The 24,102-nt window shown below is 41.3% G+C and overlaps 1 protein-coding gene across 3 annotated transcripts in view; it reads right to left on the bottom strand.

The window, feature by feature from the left end:
* pla2r1 (phospholipase A2 receptor 1) overlaps positions 1 to 24,102 on the bottom strand; it is a 79,993-nt gene that overhangs the window by 4,029 nt on the left and 51,862 nt on the right. For all 3 annotated transcript variants that reach the window (XM_061974603.2, XM_061974604.2, XM_061974605.2), the window contains exons 18-26: positions 23,976 to 24,040; positions 21,660 to 21,763; positions 18,798 to 18,934; positions 16,532 to 16,649; positions 14,797 to 14,936; positions 12,229 to 12,361; positions 8,101 to 8,336; positions 3,983 to 4,157; positions 3,735 to 3,869 (exon numbers count right to left, since the gene is read on the bottom strand). In XM_061974603.2, the coding sequence (XP_061830587.1) occupies positions 3,735 to 3,869; positions 3,983 to 4,157; positions 8,101 to 8,336; positions 12,229 to 12,361; positions 14,797 to 14,936; positions 16,532 to 16,649; positions 18,798 to 18,934; positions 21,660 to 21,763; positions 23,976 to 24,040 (1,243 nt within the window). The remainder of the gene's footprint in view (positions 1 to 3,734; positions 3,870 to 3,982; positions 4,158 to 8,100; positions 8,337 to 12,228; positions 12,362 to 14,796; positions 14,937 to 16,531; positions 16,650 to 18,797; positions 18,935 to 21,659; positions 21,764 to 23,975; positions 24,041 to 24,102) is intronic.

Here is a 24,102-nt window from a genome sequence, read left to right as displayed (position 1 = left end):
GATATTACAAAAAACGTCCATGCACCATAAAACATCAAAATTACACCAATCTATTACAAAGCATGATGGGAAACATGCAAAACACTCTCCACACTTATCCATGTTTGGCGCTTGATATTTACGTTTGATTACAAAGCTTTAAGGTGGTTGTCACCTTTAAGGTGGGTATTGTGGCCAAACAGCTCCATTTTTGGACAAAGATAAGACCTTCTGGAAGAAAGTTCTGTGGTTAGAATGGCCTTCCCAAAGTCCTGACTTAAAGGTGTGGACAATGCTGAAGAAACAAGTCCATGTCAACACATTTAGCTGAAGTGCAGCAATTTAGTGGTCAAGTGGTCAAGCAGAAGCTTGTGGATGGCTACCAAAAGCGCCTTATTGCAGGTCAACTTGCCAAGGGACATGTAAGCAAATATTAACATTGCTGTATGTATACTTTTCACCCTCACATTTTCAGTAGAGCCATAATAAATTCATAAAAGAAGCAAACTTCATGAATGTTTTTTGTGACCAACAAGTATGTGCTCCAATCACTACATCACAAACAAATAAGAAATGATTGTAAAGTCAAGACAGCCATGACATGATGTTCTTTACACGTGTACGTACACTTTTGACCACCACTGTATATGTTTCTTAAAAAACAGTCAATAAAATGTAAGTGCAAATGAAAATACAGGTTCATCACGCGAGTCATCATTTTTGCGCTTAAGAAACTTTTCTATGACTTTAGCTCCAGGCTTCTTCTGTTTGTTGGATATTGTCATTACTGCCACACGTGGTGGAAAAGTGTATTACAACCAGTGTTGGGTTAGTTACTGAAAAGCAGTAACTAGTTACAGTTACTAGTTACTTTATTTCAAAAGTAACTCAGTTACTAACTCAGTTACTTACACCAAAAAGTAATGCGTTACTGTGAAAAGTAACTATTTAGTTACTTCTTTTTTTCCCCTTTTTTTAAGGCTCCCATTAATGCCCTTTTAGCCTTCATTTCAGTACTGTTATTGCACTGGAGAATAAAACAATGTGTTGATCAACTTGACATACATTTGCATCACTGAACTCTGCTAAGCAATGTGCTCTACATACAACACATAAAGACAAAGATATGTTTCAAAGGGCCAATTTATTTCAGGCCAGAACAAATTGACAAAACTATTTTAAATAGCTGCAACATAATGGCACTTTAACTTTAACTTTAAGTAGACAGGATCTTTGATCCAAGACACAACTTACATTTAACTAAAATGTTATTTTCTTTGTGCTCGACAAAACAAAAGTATTGAGAATGTCTCCATGTTAAAAAAAACTCGACTTCTGGCTTCGCCGTGATGTCTTGTTAGTTGTTATGAGAGTCGCGTATGTGTGTGTGTGCGTGTGTGTGTGTGTGTGTGTGTGTGTGTGTGTGTGTGTGTGTGTGTGTGTGTGTGTGTGTGGCCCTTTAAGATATGACAGCGTGTGAGGTGAGTGACGTCAGTGAGTGAGTGCAGGTGCTCTAGCTTGGTGGATGGCTGCGTCCAATAAAGTCACAAAGTTGCAACAAACCGCCGGTCTTGTCATTCACCCTCAGCTGTAAAGACCCACTGCCGGTTAAAGTGAAGGTTGTTAGCCCCGAAGACGTACATAGGCCCTGGAGGAACGTCACCCTTGCGCTCCTCAACTGCGGTATGGTAGTCCCCCCCGACCCCACCCACACAAAGCACGCCTTTTCTTTTCCACCGCTGCAATAAAACACACTCAGATCTTCTGTTTCTATCCGATACTACATGAAAAATAACGTAAAATAACGCAGTAACGCATCATGTAGTAACGGTAACTGAGTTACTGAATATAAAAAATAACGCGTTAGATTACTAGTTACTGCCGAAACTAACGGCGTTACAGAAACTAACTACTGCAGCGGCCCACGCGGACCACAGCTGAGAAACAAATATTTTCCAGGGTGCGCTCATTGTCCAACAATGAGCCCTACGGTTAGGAAAAACACTGATGGAGACCACAAAGAAACCATGAATTGATTAACGTGGACCCCGACTTAAACAAGTTGAAAAAGTATTGGGGTGTTACCATTTAGTGGTCAATTGTATGGAATATGTACTGTACTGTGCAATCTACTAATAAAAGTCTCAATCAATCAATCAATCAAAGGAAGTGTGTTAAATGTAGATTCAAATTGTCATTTGTGCTTGTGGGGAGGCGTGGCCGGCAGACCGACAGCGAGGCAGGGCCCGCCGGGGCCGACTCCAAGATGGCGGCGAGGAGGTGTGGCCGGCGGGCCAGCGGCGAGGCGGGGCGCGTCAGGATTGACGCCGTAATGAACCTCAGGTGCGTGGATCGCCCGGCTGGGCACAATTGTGTCATCCCCCCTCAGTGCATACTTGCCAACCCTCCCGGATTTTCCGGGAGACTTCCGAAATTCAGCGCCTCTCCCGAAAACCTCCCGGGACAAATTTTCTCCCGAAAAACTCCCGAAATTCAGGCGGACCTGAGTGACGTGTTGACAACACACAACAACAGTGTCTACCGTAAAGCAGTTGGTCTGCCGTAAACAGCAATGTTGTGACACTTTTAAACAGGACAATACTGCCATCTACTGTACATGCATATGTGACCCACCCATAATGTGTCACATTTTTGTGTTGATTTATTTATTTTAATTTTGTGGTTTGAATTCGTTTTTGGAGCTGTCATTACACATTTATCAGTATTCACATTGGTCAGTAGGGGGCAGTAGGGCGTTTCTTCCCAATTGAATGCTATCGCCTGCAGACCGGAAGTGGCTTGTCATTCTGATGAGCGCGACCAGTCTGTGAACAATTGAAACGTCCTGTGTGCTTTTTCCTCCTGTATAACAGGTTAGTTTTGGTGAATCAACTCACTGAATAATATCCATGTGATCTTTATAAGTTTAAGTACACATTCTGATGGTGGAGCCTAACTCTAAAGTGTTTGTGAGTTGTAGTTTGTAAATGAACACTGAAATTCAAGTATTTATTTTATTTATTTATATATATATATATATATATATATATATATATATATATATATATATATATATATATATATATATAGCTAGAATTCACTGAAAGTCAAGTATTTCTTATATATATATATATATCTTAGCCACGCCCCCAACCACGCCCCCCGCCCCACCCTCGACCACGCCCCCGCCCCCACCTCCCGAAATCGGAGGTCTCCAGGTTGGCAAGTATGCCTCAGTGTGTAAAAGGGCGGCAGCCGAGGGAAGGAGTTGGAAAGCCAGCAACGGATGCAGTGCGGAAGAGAGCGAGAGGCAGATGGAGACGACGAGGGCGGCTGAAAAGCAACCGGAAGAGCGAGGAAGGAGCTGAAAAGCGACACGATCTGCACTAACGATTTATTGAAATAATAAAACAAAGTCAAAACTGCTCCAGTCATGTCAGTCCTTGGTGGTCCGTGGAACCCCGACAGCGAGAGACTGTCACCGTGCTTTTTAATGAGAACACCAGATGAAATGACTAAGTCCTGTCTTTTTTCTATCCTCAATCTATGAACCAGAACAAGAGGAGCCTGCTAATTAAAAACACAACCAACATATTCTTGTTCCCGAATGTTCCGGTTTAGTTTTGAATTTGGCACTTGGGGCACAAATGATTAAGCCCTATGAATTCTGCCTAGCAACAAAACGTTATCAAGGTCATTTTCTAGCCTTCAATGAGTGTTTTCCCTCTGGCTTAAGAGGATGAGTGACATGCTACCTTTGTGTCTGCAGTGCTCTCGCGCCTCCTCAAAAGTCAGTCTCTGCAGCGCAGGCTCGAAGTTGTAACAACCGTGTCCGAACTTCACCCAAGTGGACGGGCACACGGCCTCGTTTGAGACGTAGGCTTTGTTCTCTGCAAGGGGAGAGGAGCACTTTTGTCTGGTTGGCACAGATTTAAAGGGCCAAAGACTTGACAAGATCTGAGGCTGTGGATGCACACGATATATTCTGTGTCTCATAGTTTACTTGGTGGAGGAACGTGGCACACGGCCCCTGGCAGCGCACTTTCACAGTCGGCTCGCCGCCATCCTCCGCTCACGTCCATGTACACGCACTCTCCTGTCACCAAGTCGTCTTCAGCCGAGTCCCAGTGTGTGTACACCGTATCGCTGCCGTCGGACCACTGGTAGTTGATACCGCTCTGTACACAGAGGCAGGTGGGGGGGGAAGACACTCTTTGATGCCAAACTGCAATGGATGTTGGAACGCTTCAAATCGCTTGAGAAAAGTGGGATATGCAGTCATTTGTATAATGCCCATTCATTGGCAATGGAGGGAAATTCCTGGTAATTCCGGGTAATCGGGTAATTTTCGCAAAGCGGGAAACATGCTGGCTTGAATGTCCAGGGTGAGTGGAGTGTGTGGATGTCGGAACGCTTCAAATCGCATGAGAAATGTAGGACATGTAGTCGATTGTATTATGTCTATTCATTGTCAATGGGGAGAAAATTCTGGGAAATTCCTGGAAAACTGGGAAATTTTTGGAAAGGGAAAACATGTTTGTTTGCGTGTGGATGGTTGAAAGGTCGGAATCGGGTTTAAGGATGGTGCAAAATTTTGAGAATTTAGGGCATTGTAGAACGATAAATACATCCTTTCATTTGAATGGGAATATCCGGTATATTTGGAAATTCCGAGAAAACCGGGAATTTTAAAAATATTGATACTAGCACAATTGTCCTAGATGATATGAATAGGTTTAAAAATGTTGACGTAGTAACAGTTTGAATTGATAATGGGTATTCCAGGAATTACTGGAATTTCGGGAAAACCGGGAATTTGTCCAAAAAAAAGTGGGAGCATTTGTTGTCCCAACTAAGAGGAATGTTTTACAGGTGGAATGGTCAAAATCAGTTGAAAAATGAGGGCTGTCGAAACCTTCCAGGAAGAGGTGAAAATAGGGCTTTGGAAAACTGGGAACTCTGGAAATTCCTGGAATTGTTTTTGATACTGGAAAATGTCAGTGATTGTCCAAGGTGAGTGGAGTGTGTGGAACGCTTCAAATCGCATGAGAAATGTAGGATATGTAGATCGTATAATGCCCACTCATTGTCAATGGGGAGAAAATTCAGGGAAATTCCGGGAAAACTGGGAATTTTTGGAAAGGGAAAACATGTTTGTTTGCGTGTGGATGGTTGAAAGGTCGGAAAAATGGCGCAAATTTTTTAAAATTTAGGGCATTGTAGAACTATAAATACATCCTTTCATTGAATGGGAATATCCGGTAAATTTGGAAATTTCGAGAAAACCAGGAATTTTTAAAAATATTGATACTAGCACAATTGTCCGAGATGATATGAATAGGTTGATGTTGGAATTTTTGTAATCGGTTTAAAAATGTTGACGTAGTAACAGTTTGAATTGATAATGTGTATTCCAGGAATTTCAGGAAAACAGGGAATTTGTACAAAAAAAAGTGGGAGCATTTGTTGTCCCAACTAAGAGGAATGTTTTACAGGTGGAATGGTCAAAATCGGTTGAAAAATGAGGGCTGTCGAAACCTTCCAGGAAGAGGTGAAAATAGGGCTTTGGAAAACTGGGAACTCTGGGAATTCCTGGAATTGTTTTTGATACCGGAAAATGTCAGTGACTGTCCAAGGTGAGTGGAGTGTGTGGAACGCTTCAAATCGCATGAGAAATGTAGGATATGTAGATCGTATAATGCCCACTCATTGTCAATGGGGAGAAAATTCAGGGAAATGTCTGGAAAACTGGAAATTTTTGGAACGGGAAAACATGTTTGTTTGCGTGTGGATGGTTGAAAGGTCGGAAAAATGGCGCAAATTTTTTAAAATTTAGGGCATTGTAGAACTATAAATACGTCCTTTCATTGAATGGGAATATCCAGTAAATTTGGAAATTTCGAGAAAACCAGGAATTTTTTAAAAATATTGATACTAGCACAATTGTCCGAGATGATATGAATAGGTTGATGTTGGAATTTTTGTAATCGGTTTAAAAATGTTGACGTAGTAACAGTTTGAATTGATAATGTGTATTCCAGGAATTACTGGAATTTCAAGAAAACCGAGAATTTGTACAAAAAAAAGTGGGAGTATTTGTTGTCCCAACTAAGAGGAATGTTTTACAGGTGGAATGGTCAAAATCGGTTGAAAAATGAGGGCTGTCGAAACCTTCCAGGAAGAGGTGAAAATAGGGCTTTGGAAAACTGGGAATTCTGGGAATTCCTGGAATTGTTTTTGATACTGGAAAATGTCAGTGATTGTCCAAGGTGAGTGGAGTGTGTGGAACGCTTCAAATCGCATGAGAAATGTAGGATATGTAGATCGTATAATGCCCACTCATTGTCAATGGGGAGAAAATTCAGGGAAATTTCTGGAAAACTGGAAATTTTTGGAACGGGAAAACATGTTTGTTTGCGTGTGGATGGTTGAAAGGTCGGAAAAATGGCGCAACATTTTTAAAATTTAGGGCATTGTAGAACTATAAATACATCCTTTCATTGAATGGGAATATCCGGTAAATTTGGAAATTTCGAGAAAACCAGGAATTTTTTAAAATATTGATACTAGCACAATTGTCCGAGATGATATAAATAGGTTGATGTTGGAATTTTTGTAATCGGTTTAAAAATGTTGATGTAGTAACAGTTTGAATTGATAATGTGTATTCCAGGAATTTCAGGAAAAAAGGGAATTTGTACAAAAAAAATGAGAGCATTTGTTGTCCCAACTAAGAGGAATGTTTGACAGGTGGAATGGTCAAAATCGGTTGAAAAATGAGGGCTGTGGAAACCTTCCAGGAAGAGGTGAAAATAGGGCTTTGGAAAACTGGGAATTCTGGGACTTCCTGGAAATGTTTTGATACTGGAAAATGTCAGTGATTGTCCAAGGTGAGTGGAGTGTGTGGAACGCTTCAAATCACATGAGAAATGTAGGATATGTAGATAGTATAATGCCCACTCATTGTCAATGGGGAGGAAATTCTGGGAAAACTGGGAATTTTTGGAAAGGGAAAACATGTTTTGCATTCGATGTTTGGGAAGAGTAGAGTGTGTGATGGTTGAAAAGTCGGAATCGGGTTTAAAAATAGCGCAACATTTTGAGAATTTAGGACATTGTAGAAGGATAAATACATCCTTTCGTTTGAATGGGAATATCCGGTAAATTTGGAAATTTCGAGAAAACCGGGAATTTTTTAAAGTATTGATACAAGCACAATTGTCCAAGATGATATGAATAGGTTGGTGTTGAAATTTTTGTAATCGGTTTAAAAATGTTGACAGTTTGAATTGATAATGGTTATTCCAGGAATTCCTGAAATTTTGGGAAAACAGGGAATTTGTACAAATAAAGTAAGAGCATTTGTTGTCCCAACCAAGAGGAATGTTTTGCAGGTGGAATGGTCAAAATTGGTTGAAAAATGTGCACTGTGAAAACTTTCCAGGAAGAGGTGAAAACAGGGCTTTGGAAAACTGGGGATTCTGCGAATTCCTGGAAATGTTTATTAAATAATGTCCAAGGGGAGTGTAGTGTGTGGATGGTGGGACGGTTCGAATCGGGTGAGAAATGTGGGAGTTGTGCAAGTTTAAAAAATGTCCCATTCATTTTCAATGGGAAAAATGTCCCGGAAAACTGGGAATTCTGGGAAATCCAGGATATTTAAAACATTTTCTGGGGGGGATTACTTTTATTTTTGATTGTTTTTGTCATTCAGGTGTATTAATTTTATTTTTTTAATGTTGACTGGACGTTTTTTTTAATAATATCCACAAAGTTCAATGAGCAGGTTGTGTTTTGTGTGTTGAGTTTTTGTCATGTTTGGGTATTTTGTCCTGCACTATGACTAGGGCAGGTTGTTTGGATTGGGTCGTATAAGTGCATGCTGTGCTACGTGTGCTTACAAGCACAATTAATAGTTGAGTCACTGTATTTGGCGACGAAATGCCAACTAACAGGCCGCTGATATGATAACTCGTGGCGTCTCGCGGGCCGTAGTTTGAAGACCCCGGCCCTATGTCAAAGACATGTTAATGTTCTGGACAGAGTGATAGCATTTGTCTGTTTTATGCAACCTTCCTAGACAGCCATTGCAGTCCTGTAGAACGTAAAGAAGGGACTCACGTCTTGACTGTAAAGTCCAATCCAGTGCGGGACAGCCAGCCTGTTGACCAGGACGGTGAGGAAGGCCTGGTGGTACGCATCCGTGACGCTCACCAGGTCGGAATCATGGTCGATGCACATGTGCATGGCGTCGTACCAACTCATGTTGCCAGACACCACCTTGTAGCTGCGACTCCTGTACTCCAAGTGTTCAGGCAGAGGGTGGCGAGAGGAGCGGGTGGGAGCTTTGGATGGATCTGAGGCAAATATGACTCCAGTCAATCACTTTCATATACAATGACAGGATATGGAAAAAGCTAGAGAAACCCAGAATAATTGTATCTAAGTTATCACAAAACTTTGTGTCAGGTTCAAACACTGATGACATCTATTAAACAAGACAAGAGGCAAAGAATTAAACAGAGAGAATTCAATTTGGACCCAATTGAGGAGACACGCCTGGACACACTGGACCCTTGTACAGTAGCTCAGCACGCTCTGCCCAAACATTGCATGCCTCCTTCTTTTATTTTGGCTTTCTCCCCCCACCTGACCACAGCTGCTTCCAGAGGGAAGTGGGTCGTAAACAGCGTTGCCTTTGGTTACCGAACAGTTCAAAAGGAGAGGTCGTAAAATAGTTCAAAAAGAGTTTGTAAAATACTTCAAAAAGAGTTCCAGTAAGGGTAAGAGTTCCGGTAAGGTCTATTCAGGTGTACTGGAGAGGAGGCTACGCCGGATAGTCGAACCTCGGATTCAGGAGGAACAGTGTGGTTTTCGTCCTGGTCGTGGAACTGTGGACCAGCTCTATACTCTGGGCAGGGTCCTTGAGGGTGCATGGGAGTTTGCCCAACCAGTCTACATGTGCTTTGTGGACTTGGAGAAGGCATTCGACCGTGTCCCTCGGGAAGTCCTGTGGGGAGTGCTCAGAGAGTATGGGGTATCGGACTGTCTGATTGTGGCAGTCCGCTCCCTGTATGATCAGTGCCAGAGCTTGGTCCGCATTGCCGGTAGTAAGTCGGACACGTTTCCAGTGCGGGTTGGACTCCGCCAAGGCTGCCCTTTGTCACCCATTCTGTTCTGAACTTTTATGGACAGAATTTCTAGGCGCAGTCAAGGCGTTGAGGGGATCCGGTTTGGTGGCTGCAGGATTAGGTCTCTGCTTTTTGCAGATGATGTGGTCCTGATGGCTTCATCTGGCCAGGATCTTCAGCTCTCGCTGGATCGGTTTGCAGCTGAGTGCGAAGCGACTGGGATGAGAATCAGCACCTCCAAGTCCGAGTCCATGGTTCTCGCCCGGAAAAGGGTGGAGTGCCATCTCCGGGTTGGGGAGGAGATCTTGCCCCAAGTGGAGGAGTTCAAGTACCTCGGAGTCTTGTTCACGAGTGAGGGAAGAGTGGATCGTGAGATCGACAGGCGGATCAGTGCGGCGTCTTCAGTAATGCGGACGCTGTATCGGTCCGTTGTGGTGAAGAAGGAGCTGAGCCGGAAGGCAAACCTCTCAATTTACCGGTCGATCTACGTTCCCATCCTCACCTATGGTCATGAGCTTTGGGTTATGACCGAAAGGACAAGATCACGGGTACAAGCGGCCCAAATGAGTTTCCTCCGCCGGGTGGCGGGGCTCTCCCTTAGAGATAGGGTGAGAAGCTCTGTCATCCGGGGGGAGCTCAAAGTAAAGCCGCTGCTCCTCCACATGGAGAGGAGCCAGATGAGGTGGTTCGGGCATCTGGTCAGGATGCCACCCGAACGCCTCCCTCGGGAGGTGTTTAGGGCACGTCCGACCGGTAGGAGGCCACGGGGAAGACCCAGGACACGTTGGGAAGACTATGTCTCCCGGCTGGCCTGGGAACGCCTCGGGGTCCCCCGGGAGGAGCTGGACCAAGTGGCTGGGGAGAGGGAAGTCTGGGCTTCCCTGCTTAGGCTGCTGCCCCCGCGACCCGACCTCGGATAAGCAGAAGAAGATGGATGGATGGATGGATGTAGTTCCATAAAATAGTTCAAAGAGAGTTCGTAAAATACTTCAAAAAGAGGTCCTTCTGGAAATTGGGCAGACCATGTCATCTCTCCGCTTTGAAGTCCCAGTGGAGTTTTACGAGCCTTCTTCTTGGTACGTTTCAAAGACAGCTTCTGTCTTCTTGCTAGGAACTCATTTCAACACAAACTTTATTGCGATAACTTACAAACAATTATTCGAACACTTTGTGTTGCCATGAGTTTCCCGGCGAGAGGGCAAAATCTGTCTTTGATCTTACCAATCGAAAGGCTTGTAAAACTCCACTGTGTAGGATGGGAAGCGACATGAAGGTGTGATCTATTGTGATCCACAGGAAGATCTTGTCTTGACCCGAGATCTACAAAGCGGAGAGGAAGCAGGACCTGACCCCCCTCCACCTTTTCTTTGACTGTTTTGTAACCAAAGGCGACGGCTGTTTACGACCCCCCTTCCTTTAAAAAAACCAGCTGTTACCATGTCATCAGAGAAAGTCCAAATAAAAGAGGAGGCGTACAATCTTTCGTCAGAAGACTGTACAAAGAGTACAGCCCAGACGTTTCTCTTCAATTGAGCTAAATTGAATTCTGTCTCTGTTTAATTCCTTGCTTCTTTGTCTGTTTAATAGATGTCATCAGTGTTTGAACCTGACAATGGCAGACCAAGAAATGCATGCTGGAGTGAGGAGAAGATGGACGTTGTTCTATACCCTCACATGGCGGACACGTTAGATACTGGATCATGAACAATAAGTACACTCGGGGCCTGACCTACCTAGATCCAAATAACAACTCATAAACACTGGGTACAAACTAGAGGTACCATACTTTCCATACTTTTCAAAATAAAGGGGACCACAAAAAATGTCATTATTGTCTTTATTTTACCAAAAAATGTTAGTGTACATGAAACATATGTTTATTATTGTCATTTAGTCCTTCAATAAAATAGACAACTTGTCTTTTAGTAGTAAGTAAACAAACAAAGACTCCTAATTAGTCGTATGCAGTAACATATTGTGTCATTTATACACCTATTATTTTGTACACATTATGAGGGACAAACTGTAAAAATTTATTATTAATCTACTTGTTCATTTACTGTTAATATCTGCTTATTTTCTGTTTGAACATGTTCTATCTACACTTCTGTTCAAATGTAATAATCACTTATTCTTCTCTTCTTTGATACTTGACATTAGTTTTGGATGATACCACACATTTGGTATCATCAAGTAGTTACAGGATCATACATTGGTCAGTGTCAGAATAATTGTATATAAGTTATCACACAACTTGTTTTCCCATGAGTTCAGGCTGCCCTGCGAGAAGACAAAAGCTGTTGTTGTCCTTATCAAGCAAAAGGCTTGTAAACCTCCACTGTGTGCGATGGGATGCGACGTGGAGGTGTCGGTTTCCCTGATCTACTGGACAGCCACAGGAAGACCTTGTCATGACCCGAGATCTACAAAGCAGAGAGGGAGCAGAACCTGACACCGCTCCAGGCACCTGTTCTTTAAACTGTTTACGACCGAGGGCGGCAGCTGTTTATGACCCCCCTCCCCTTAGAAACAGCCGCAGCCATGTAATCAGGAAATGCCCAAATAAATTAGGAGGCGTGGAGCTCCCTCCTCAGAGCGGCATTGTACGAGGGTACAAGTACCGTACATGCGCTCTCCTAAATTGAATCCTGTCTCTAGTTGATTTCCTTTGCTTCTTGTCTTGTCTAATAGATGTCATCGGTGTTTGAACCTGACAGTCAGAATTAAAGCCCCTGCCTTTATAAATGTTTATTATTGTAGCAATACGGTTGTTAAAGTGAAGGATGTTGGTGATTTCTAAAGGGACTTCTGAGTGTGTGCGCACACAGGACAGTTCAGCTTGTCGTTGTTGTTCTGTCTTGTTAATAAAATGGAAAGTTGATCCATCCCCTCCTTGTTGTGTTTGATATACAGTACTGTATAATACTTTATGTGTACACACCTTCATTAAAACATGGACTTTTGTCAAGGCTGGAACCAATTATTCATATTTACATTGTTTCTTATGGAGAAATCTGCTTCACTGTACAAACTTTTCCATTTACAAACCAATTAACTTTGTAAATTGTGGTTCCACTGTATTAATGAATGAATGGTGGAGGGGGGGGGGGACTGGTACCTTGAGGTTTTTGGCAAACAAAGCCGTAGTCATCCTGGGTGCAGCTCTCGTCGTACCACTTGCCTGTCAGGTGGAAGTTGTGGTTGTTGGACAAGACAGTACACATGACTTCATCACTCAGCAGCTCCTCGTCCTGGAGGTACATCCACTACTTGTCAGTACACATATTCATAGTACACACATTCATAATACACGCATTCACATTCATAGTACATATTCTTACATGCATAGTACACATATTCACATTCATAGTACACATTCTTACATGCATAGTACACATATTCACATTCATAGTACACATATTTACATTCATAGTACATATTCTCACACTCATAGTACACTTATTAACATTCATTGTACACATACTCACATTCATAGTACACATATTCACATTCATAGTACACATTTCTACATGCATAGTACACGTATTCACATTCATAGTAAACGCATTCAGTCATAGTACACATATTCACATTCATAGTACACATTCTTACATGCATAATATACGTATTCACATTCATAGTACACATATTTACATTCATAGTACATATTCTCACACTCATAGTACACTTATTAACATTCATTGTACACATACTCACATTCATAGTACATATATTCACATTCATAGTACACATATTTACATTCATAGTAAATATATTCACATTCATAGTACACATTTCTACATGCATAGTACACGTATTCACATTCATAGTAAACACATTCTATATAGTACACATATTTACATTCATAGTACATATTCTCACACTCATTGTACACTTATTAACATTCATTGTACACGTATTCACAGTAATAGTACACATACTGTATTTACATTCATAGTACACATATTTACATTCATAGTACACATATTCAGTCATAATACACATTTTTACATGCATAGTACACATCGTCACATTCATAGTACACATATTTACATTCATAGTCCATATACTCACATTCATAGTACACACATTTACATTCATTGTACACGTATTCACATTCAGAGAACACATATTCACATTCATAGTACACATATTCACATTCATAGTACACATATTCACATTCATAGTACACATATTTATATTCATAGTACATATTCTCACACTCATAGTACACATATTTACATTCATAGTACACGTATTCAGTCATAATACACATTTTTACATGCATAGTACACATCTTCACATTCATAGTACACATATTTACATTCATTGTACATGTATTCACATTCATAGTACACATTCACATTCATAGTACACATATTTACATTCATTGTACACGTATTCACATTCATAGTACACGTATTCACATTCATAGTACACATTTTTACATGCATAGTACACATATTCACATTCATAATACACATATTCACATTCATAGTAGACATTTTTACATGCATAGTACACATATTCACATTTATAGTACACATTTTTACATGCATAGTACACATATTCACATTTATAGTACACATTTTTACATGCATAGTACACATATTCACATTTATAGTACACATTTTTACATGCATAGTACACATATTCCCATTTATAGTACACATTTTTACATGCATAGTACACATATTCACATTCATAATACACATATTCAGATTCATAGTAGACATTTTTACATGCATAGTACACATATTCCCATTTATAGTACACATTTTTACATGCATAGTACACATATTCACATTCATAATACACATATTCACATTCATAGTACACATTTTGACATGCATAGTACACATATTCACATTCATAGTACACATTCACATTCATAGTACACATATTCAAATTCATAGTACACATATTTACATTCATAGTACACATATTCACATTCACTAGAGGCAAGTTAGGGCTGGACAATTATGGCAAAAATATTAATCAGGATTATATTGATTGATATTGTAATCACAATTATTGGTAAAATGACAATTCTATCCAGTATTTTAGGTTGAAGTATAATAATTGTGTAAATGTATCAATAAGTGCTTTAAGTACATTATGTTTGTGTGAGGTACTTTTTTGAAATCTTTATTTATTTTTATTTTGTTAGCGCAGTCAGTCCACGCTATTATTGTGAAGGGGGGAGAGTTTAGTGATTATTGACGAGACATTCTAGCACTGTGTCAAATGAAAAGTGGTAACCATGGTGACATCTCAAACTTCTACTAGTGGTAACCATGGTGACATCTCAAACTTCTACTAGTGGTAACCATGGTGACATCTCAAACTTCTACTAGTGGTAACCATGGTGACATCTCAAACTTCTACTAGTGGTAACCATGGTGACATCTCAAACTTCTACTAGTGGTAACCATGGTGACATCTCAAACTTCTACTAGACTTTTTTCACTCATTCACTTATAATTCGTTTCACCGTCACAAAAGCAGTCATTTGCGAGCCCTTTTTTATGATTATTATATTTTCATGATGAGAAGCCATAATCCAAATGAAAATTGGATTAATTGCAAGCCGATATCATCCGACACTTGTTTTTTGTTAGTATCAGACCGATATCTGATATCAGCGTCCCACTGCTAGTAGAAGGTTCTCCTGACAGGAGCTTACATTGAGGCCGCTCTTGGGTTCCACAGGCGACCAGTTGGTGTAGCCTACAGGTCTCCCATTGGTCCACTTCACGGGGTCCTGGTTCCACAGACCGATCCACACGCCCACGGAGCTTCCCTGCAGCAACATGGTGATGTAGGCTGTGCAAATAAACACCACCACTTGTTTTTTTCTTCTGCTTTTGTTTTATGAGCAGAGGAGCATGTTGGGCAGCGCACACACACACAGAGTACTTACAAGCAGACACAGTGTGTAGACAGAAAAGGGAGAATGGACACATTTTGGTGTAAAAAGTCAAGATAAAGGTGAAGTTATAACACTGAAACACCCTCAGGAAGAGCTGCTTTAGGACACGGCTAGCTAGCTAGCAACTAACATCCATAATCCTGGCCTGCATGGTGACAAATAAAGTAAGTTTCTTCCAAGTATCATTATCACTGGAGGACGAGGAAGAGCTAAACATGCTCCACTACACACCGTAGGAGCATACAATAGCTCACCGCTAACAGCAAGCTAGCACCCCTGAATGTAAACAAACGCCATGGGCGGATCTACACCTGACATCCACTGTCATGATACCAAGTACAAGAGTGTATCCAGTTGATACTACTATGATTACATCGATATTTTTTATTAGCACAAATGTTTATATTATGAGGACTTTGAATATGACCAATGTATGATCCTGTAGCTACTTGGTATCGGATCGATACCTAAATGTGTGGTATCATCCAAAACTAATGTAAAGTATCAAAGAAGAGAAGAATAAGTGATTGTTACATTTTTACAGAAGTGTAGATAGAACATGTTCAAACAGAAAATAGTGCGACACCTACCCTTTACATCGGTATTTCTTAACCATATTATTATTGGTTTATTAGGTATTATATTTTATTGTACGATCCTGTAACTACTTGGTATCGGATCCATACCTAAATGTGTGGTATCATCCAAAACTAATGTCAAGTATCAAAGAAGAGAAGAATAGGTGATTATTACATTTTAACAGAAGTGTAGATAGAACATGTTCAAACAGACAATAAGCAGATACAAACAGTAAATGAACAAGTAGATTAATAATCAATTTTTTACAGTTTGTCCCTCATAATGTAGACAACATAATAGGTGTATAAATGACACAATATGTTACTGCATAGACTAATTAGGAGTCTTTGTTTGTTTACTTACTAGAGAGGGAGACTGGGCTTTCTGCTCCGCTGCTCCCAGTCTGTGGAACGCTCTCCCTGACCACCTGAGGGCACCACAGACTGTGGATGCTTTTAAAAAAGGCTTAAAAGCCCTTCTTTTTATTTTTATTTTTTTAGATATATGCATACTAGTTATAGCTATATGGCTCTTCTAGTTTTTATTTTTATTTATTTATTTATTATCTTTTTATTTATTTTTTTTATTTTTATTTTTTTAATATACTGTAGCACTTTGAGATTGTTTACTCAATATACAGTGCTTTTACAAATAAAATCTATTATTATTATTATTATTATTACTTACTACTAAAAGACAAGTTGTCTAGTATGTTCATTATTTTATTTAAGGACTAAATGACAATAATAAACATATGTTTCATGTACACTAAGATTTTTGGTTCAAATAAAGCCAATAATGACATTTTTTGTGGTCCCCTTTTTTCAGAAAAGTATGGAAATACATTTAGGTAGTGAGAGAAAGACTTTAACGAGGGATCAGAGAATTAGATTTGAATGAGTGCTTGTACCTTGTTCAATCTCATCATCGATGGCCACCAGGGAGCCTTGGAAGGAGGAGCAGATGGACTGGGCGTCCTTCCAACTTTTACCCTCTTTTGGACTGTCAGGCAGGTGGAGCAGGAGACACTGAACACACACACACACACACACACACACACACACACACACACACACACACAGTCATTATATTCCACAAATGATGTGTTGTTGTTGAGTGTCTGTGCTGTCTGGAGCTGGGCAGAGTAACCATGTAATACTCTTCCCTGTCAGTAGGTGGCAGCAGGTAGCTAATTGCTTTGTAGACGTCAACATGATTTGTCGTGATCCCAATACGCAGACAACGGCAGGAGGCAGGTCAAAAGATACAGTGGTGGTCAAAAGTGTACGTACACGTGTAAAGAACATCATGTCATGGCTGTCTTGACTTTACAATCATTTCTATTATTTGTTTGTGATGTAGTGATTGGAGCACATACTTGTTGCTCACAAAAAACATTCATGAAGTTTGCTTCTTTTATGAATTTATTATGGCTCTACTGAAAATGTGAGGGTGAAAAGTATACATACAGCAATGTTAATATTTGCTTACATGTCCCTTGGCAAGTTGACCTGCAATAAGGCGCTTTTGGTAGCCATCCACAAGCTTCTGCTTGACCACTTGACCACTAAATTGCTGCACTTCAGCTAAATGTGTTGCTTTTCTGACATGGACTTGTTTTTTCAGCATTGTCCACACCTTTAAGTCAGGACTTTGGGAAGAAAACCTTCATTCTAGCCTGATTTAGCCATTCCTTTACCACTTTTGAGGTGTGTTTGGGGTCATTGTCCTGTTGGAACACCCAACTGTGCCCAAGACCCAACCTCCGGGCTGATGATTTTAGCTTGTCCTGAACAATTTGGACTTCAGGAGGAGCAGCACCGACCCTGCCCCCCTCTACATCAACGGCGAGCGTGTAGGGAGGGTCCACACCTTCAGGTACCTTGGAGTCCACATCTCTAATGACTTCTCCTGGACAGTCAACACCACATCAATCATCAAGAAGGCTCAGCAGCGGCTACACTTCCTTAGAGTCCTCGGGAAGTACAACCTGAAGCCTGACCTGCTGCTGACCTTCTACCGCTCGTCCATCGAGAGCCTGCTGACCTACTGTATTACGGTATGGTACGGCAGCTGCACTGCAGCAGACAGGGAGAGGCTGCAAAGAGTGGTCAAGACGGCTCAGAAGATCATCGGCCGCCCTCTCCCCTCTCTGACGGACATCTACACCTCCCGCTGCCTCAACAGAGCCAGTGCCATCATCAAGGACAGCACCCACCCTGGCTCTGACCTGTTCCACCTGCTGCCCTCTGGGAAGCGCTACAGGTGCATTAAAACCAAAACAAACAGGCTAAAGAACAGCTTCTTCCCCAGGGCCATAACCATCCTGAACGGACTGCCCCATTGTCCCTCATAACTGCCTTCTCTTCGGTGCAATAACCCATTCCACCAACCACCCTGTTTTTGTTTTGTTTTGTTTTTTTCATGTATATATTCATTTCACACCATATTCATTGCACTTCTACATTTTTAATATTTTTATATATTTGCACATTGTTTTTCTAGCATGCACACATCGCACTGTATGGAATGGCCTCAATCTCGTTACCTTGCGTAATGACAATAAAGCTGATTCTGATTCTGATCCTAATCTTCCTTTTTCATGGTTAAATCAGGCTAGAATTAAGGTTTTAGAATGGCCTTCCCAAAGCCTTGACTTGATCGATTGATTGATTGATGACATGATGTTCTTTACAAGTGTATGTCAACTTTTGATCGCGACTGTATCTAATGCTTAAACCAAATATAAACAAAAGGTGAGTGCCCCTAAGAAAAGGCATTGAAGCTTTACTGAAGGCTATGCAGGACGAAACTAAAACTGAACTGGCTACAAAGTAAACAAAAACAGGATGCTGGACGACAGCAAAGACTTACTGTGGAGCAAAGACGATGTCCACAAAGTACATTTGTACATGACATGACAGTCAACAATGTCCCCACAAAGAAGGATAGTGTGGAGGATGCATATATTAATGGGATCCTTAATAAACTAAACTAAACTAAACTATTCAATTGAATATAAGTTGAAAAGGATTTGTTGTATTCTCTTTTTATTGACCATTTACACAACCTGACAACTTCACTGCTTTTGGCTTTTGTACAAAAACAACGGAGAAAAGCCCTTCCTAGTGTACAAATGTGCGTGTGTGTGTGTGTGTGTGTGTGTGTGAGAGAACCTTGTGTCCATAGTAGAGCCATTTCTCAGGACAGCCTCCAATGTAGCGTGGCTCCCTGGGCGTCTCCACCACAGAGACCGTCCTCCTCTTGCAGACGTAGCCATGGTCCTCACTGCACTTCTTGCTCCTCCACTTCCCTGCATCACACACACACACACACACACACACATACACACACACACACACACACACACACACACACACACACACACACGCTCAGATACACTTGTGTGTTCTGGCAATGCTTACTTAATGGGGACATGGCTCTGTTTACACAGTCACCTTTAGGGGACCTCTGACGGTATGGGGACAAAAAAACAGGTCCCCTAAAGGGAAACCTTTTTAAATGATGTTAATCATTTAAAAAAGGTTTAACCATTAATAGTACTGTGATTCTGTATGGTATCCATCCTTAGTTAAAACTATTATATTTTTCCAAAAACTACATCTGGTTTAGTGTTCATTAGAGATGTCCGATAATGGCTTTTTTGACGACATCCGATATTGTCCAACTCTTAATTACCGATACCGATATCAAGCGATCCCGATATATACAGTTGTGGAATGAACACATTATTATGCCTAATTTTGTTGTGATGCCCCGCTGGATGCGTTAAACAATGTAACAAGGTTTTACAAAATAAATCAAGTTATGAAAGAAAATGGCAACATGGCACTGCCATATTTATTATTGAAGTCACAAAGTGCATTCTTTTTTTTAACATGCCTCAAAACAGCAGCTTGGAATTTGGGACATGCTCTCCCTGAGAGCGCATGAGGAGGTTGAGGTGGGCGGGGTTGGTGGTAGCGGGGGGTGTATATTGTAGCGTCCCGGAAGAGTTAGTGCTGCAAGGGGTTCTGGGTATTTGTTCTGTTGTGTTTATGTTGTGTTACGGTGCGGACGTTCTCCCGAAATGTGTTTGTCATTCTTGTTTGGTGTGGGTTCACAGTGTGGCGCATATTTGTAACAGTGTTAAAGTTGTTTATACGGCCACCCTCAGTGTGACCTGTATGGCTGTTGACCAAGTGTGAATTGCATTCACTTGTGTGTGTGAAAAGCCGTAAATATTACGTGATTGGGCCGGCACGCAAAGGCAGTGCCTTTAAGGTTTATTGGCGCTCTGTACTTCTCCCTACGTTAGAGATGCGCGGATAGGCAATTATTTCATCCGCAACCGCATCAGAAAGTCGTCAACCATCCGCCATCCACCCGATCTAACATTTAATCAGAACCGCATCCGCCCGCACCCGCCCGTTGTTATATATCTAATATAGACGATGCAAGGCATTAGTGAGGTTATAAAGCTTTTGCCTGTTAAAGAAAGGAGACTGATCCAATGCAGCACAGACATTCGCGTGCCACGCTGTCACGACCCAGACGCACACCAGTGCGCAATCATATGGGAGCCGCGCTGAGCGCACCTCCAAGCGCGTCTCGCTGCCGGCGACGGCCGGGTATGGGCCCGACGCTCCAGCGCCATCCATTTTCAGGGCTAGTTGATTCGGCAGGTGGGTTGTTACACACTCCTTAGCGGGTTCCAACTTCCATGGCCACCGTCCTGCTGCTGTCTATATCAACCAGGGTGAGCCCACCCCTTTCGTGAGCGCACTGCGCGCGGAGTGACCCCTGTTACGCGCCCCCGGCAACAGGGGTGGCGGGCAGGTAAGCTGCGCGGGCGGAGCGCGCGGAGTGACCCCTGTTACGAGCCCCCGGCCACGGGGGTGGCGGGCAGGTAAGCTGCTTACCTGCTGCGCGTGACGCCGGCCGCGGCGAAGGCGGACGAGGCGGGGTGTCGGTGCGGTGGGCGCGGTGGTGACCCTGGACGTGCGTCGGGCCCTTCTCGCGGATCGCCTCAGCTACGGCTCCCGGTGGGGCCCTCTCGGGGGAAGGGGCCTTGGTCCCGGACCCCGTAAAAGTGTCCATCTCTTCTTTTTTTTTTCTTCTGTTGTGGCATATGCTGCAGGTGCCTGCTCGTTTTTCGTATGTGGGTAACAAGATTTAACTATGTATATATATTTACCAATTGGTTTAACTGTCACCCGCCTGAATCCATTTAAAATCTAATTTTTTTTTATTTCAACCGCCCGACCCGACCCGACCAGCGGATAAAATCTAATTTTTTTTAATTTCATCTGCCCGATCCGCGGATAATCCGCGGACTCCGCGGTTGTGCCCGCAAACCGCGCATCTCTACCCTACGTCGTTTTAAAAAGTCATACATTTTGCTTCTTGAAACCGATACCGATAATTTCCGATATCACATTTTAAAGCATTTATCGGTCGATAATATCGGCAGTCTGATATTATCAGACATCCCTAATTTTAATGCAGCATGATTAAAAAACATGATTACCTTAAAGTATGATTGACATTGAGAATGTTCCATCCTTAGTTGGAGTTGCAGACAACTTCATGACTGCTAAATAGCAGTTTTCAGTCATGTCACAGAAGATGCAGGATTTGCTTGAACATTGAAGTGGTGAAACCTCCTATAAGAGGACATCTGTAGTGTTGTATTCTGACCATCATGTCATATTTACTTTACACTTTTTTTTAAAATGTTCCTCAGTAGTCACGTACAAATGTGTGTGAATGATGCAAAATGATTTAAATGTGGTCCCCATGAAGCATATGAAGTCTTTTTCCCCAGTAAGAATGATCAGCACATGACTTCATCAATGCAGACATTTAAAGACGTGTATGAGCTAACTGGCCAGTTGACATTTTACACCATTTTTGTTATGCCTCCACAACTTGTAGAAAGGCTGGTCCCCACAAGTCACGATCAAAAACTTGCTCCCCATTCAAAATGATAACATGTGTGTGTGTGTGTGTGTGCGTGTGTGTGTGTGTGTGTTTACCAGTTGATGAGGACATGGTGACACAGAAGTCAGCTGTAGGAACACCATGGGCGTCACGCTCCTCTGCCCAGTTGTGCAAGTCCACCTCCGTCTTGTCGCTCCACCTGCAGTGTGATTTATCACCACTCATCAGCACTATTTACTGTTTTATTTAGCAGGTGTGAGGAAGTGACATTTCCACACCACAATCCTCCGTCCTACATGTGTGTGTGTGTCAACATTTTGGACACTCAGAATTAAAAAATATTTGACATATTGTCTATTCAGCAACATCCTTTTATAATTTTAGAGCTGCTAAAAGACTTGAGGGGCTAATTAAAATTAATTTAATTGATGCATAATTGATTTTTTTTCCACACAGAATATATGTTATTAAGATATTTATTATATAAAACATTTTTTTAAAGTATATATTTTTTGTGTCCTAAGCATAGGTGGGTAGTAACGCGCTACATTTACTCCGTTACATCTATTTGAGTAACTTTTGGGATAAATTGTACTTCTAAGAGTAGTTTTAATGCAACATACTTTTACTTTTACTTGAGTATATTTATAGAGAAGAAACGCTACTTTTACTCCGCTACTTTTATCTACATTCAGCTCGCTACTCGCTACTAATTTTTATCGATCTGTTAATGCACGCTTTGTTTGTTTTGGTCTGTCAGACAGACCTTCATAGTGCCTGCGTTTCAACAAATACAGTCACTGGTGACGTTCACTCCGTTCCACCAATCAGATGCAGTCACTGGTGACGTTGGACCAATCAAACAGAGCCAGGCGGTCACATGACCTGACTTAAACAAGTTGAAAAACTTATTGGGGTGTTACCATTTAGTGGTCAATTGTACGGAATATGTACTGTACTGTGCAATCTACTAATAAAAGTTCAAATCAATCAATCAAAAGTGTGAAGGAAAAAAGACCCTTTTTAATTTCAACCGTACACCCCGTCAAAAGCCTAAAGACTGACTGCACAGTTCCTGTCTTCACAATAAAAGTGCCGCTCCATCGCGCTTGCACTTTCAAAATAAGAGTCTCCGAAAGCCTGCGCAAACAAGCTAGCAAGCTACGGAGTTTGCCGCCAATGTATTTCTTGTAAAGTGTACAAAAACGAATATGGAAGCTGGACAAATAAGATGCCAAAAACCAACCACTTTCATGTGGTATTAGACAGAAAGGAGGAACTTTTTTTCTCCTCCATTTGAAAACGTGGACGCTATCAGCACTACTGTCTGATTACAATCAATGCAAGTCATCAGAATCAGGTAATACACCAACTTATATTCTTGTCTTCATGAAAGAAAGGAATCTATATGTGTTAAACATGCATGTATATTCATTAAAACACCTTTAACATGTAAACAAAAACGGCAAAAAAAAAAAAAAAAAATTATATACTGTATACATCAATGTATGTATATATATATATATATATATATATATATATATATATATATATATATATATATATATATATATATATATATGATATGTGTGTATATGTTACTCATCAGTTACTCAGTACTTGAGTAGTTTCTTTACAACATACTTTTTACTTTTACTCAAGTAAATATTTGGGTGACTACTCCTTACTTTTACTTGAGTAATACATCTCTAAAGTAACAGTACTCTTACTTGAGTACAATTTCTGGCTACTCTACCGACCTCTGGTCCTAAGTAAGTGAAGCCTCTCTCCTATGAGCTGGAAAAAAAAACACGGGTGGGTTTTGTTGCAAATGCACTTTGGTCTGTGTCTGAAGTGCCCATAAAAAGTGGTAAATGTCTCCTGCCTGTTGAAAAAATGGCAAAACGCCCCAGGTAAGGAGCATGGTAACATAAATGTGCGGTAAATGAGTGCGTCCATGGTGAAAGCCCTGTATAGCAGTGGTACCCAACCTTTTTGTAACTGTGGAACGGTCACCGCTTTTATTTTTTTTTGTCATAAAAAAATACAATCATGTGTGCTTACGGACTGTATCCCTGCAGACTGTATTGATATATATTGATATATAATGTAGGAAGCACAATATTAATAACAGAAAGAAACAACCCTTTTGTGTGAATGAGTGTAAATGGGGGAGGGAGGTGCACTAATTGTAAGTGTATCTTGTGTTTTTTATGATGATTTCATTTAAAAAAAATAAAAATAAAAATAATAATAATTTCTTTTGCGGCCCGGTACCAATCGATCCACGGACCGGTACTGGGCCGCGGCCCGGTGGTTGGGGACCACTGCTCTATAGTACACAGTGCTCACAAACTAGGGCAAGCAAACAGACAGATGCAATAATAATCATCTCCAAAACATACACACACCTGACCTCCTCTCCATGCTGGTCTTTGGAAAGTCCGATCCACCAGTCAGTGGGGCCCGCTGAGAGCTGAGGACACGCAGAGAAAGACGACAATGATTCAGTCCTCGCTGTGTTGGAAGAGAAGACTT

The sequence above is a fragment of the Nerophis lumbriciformis genome, linkage group LG15, assembly GCF_033978685.3.
Source record: "Nerophis lumbriciformis linkage group LG15, RoL_Nlum_v2.1, whole genome shotgun sequence".
Taxonomy (NCBI): domain Eukaryota; kingdom Metazoa; phylum Chordata; class Actinopteri; order Syngnathiformes; family Syngnathidae; genus Nerophis; species Nerophis lumbriciformis.
The sequence above is the reverse complement of the archived record's forward strand: the minus strand, read 5'-3'. Positions and strand labels throughout refer to the sequence as shown.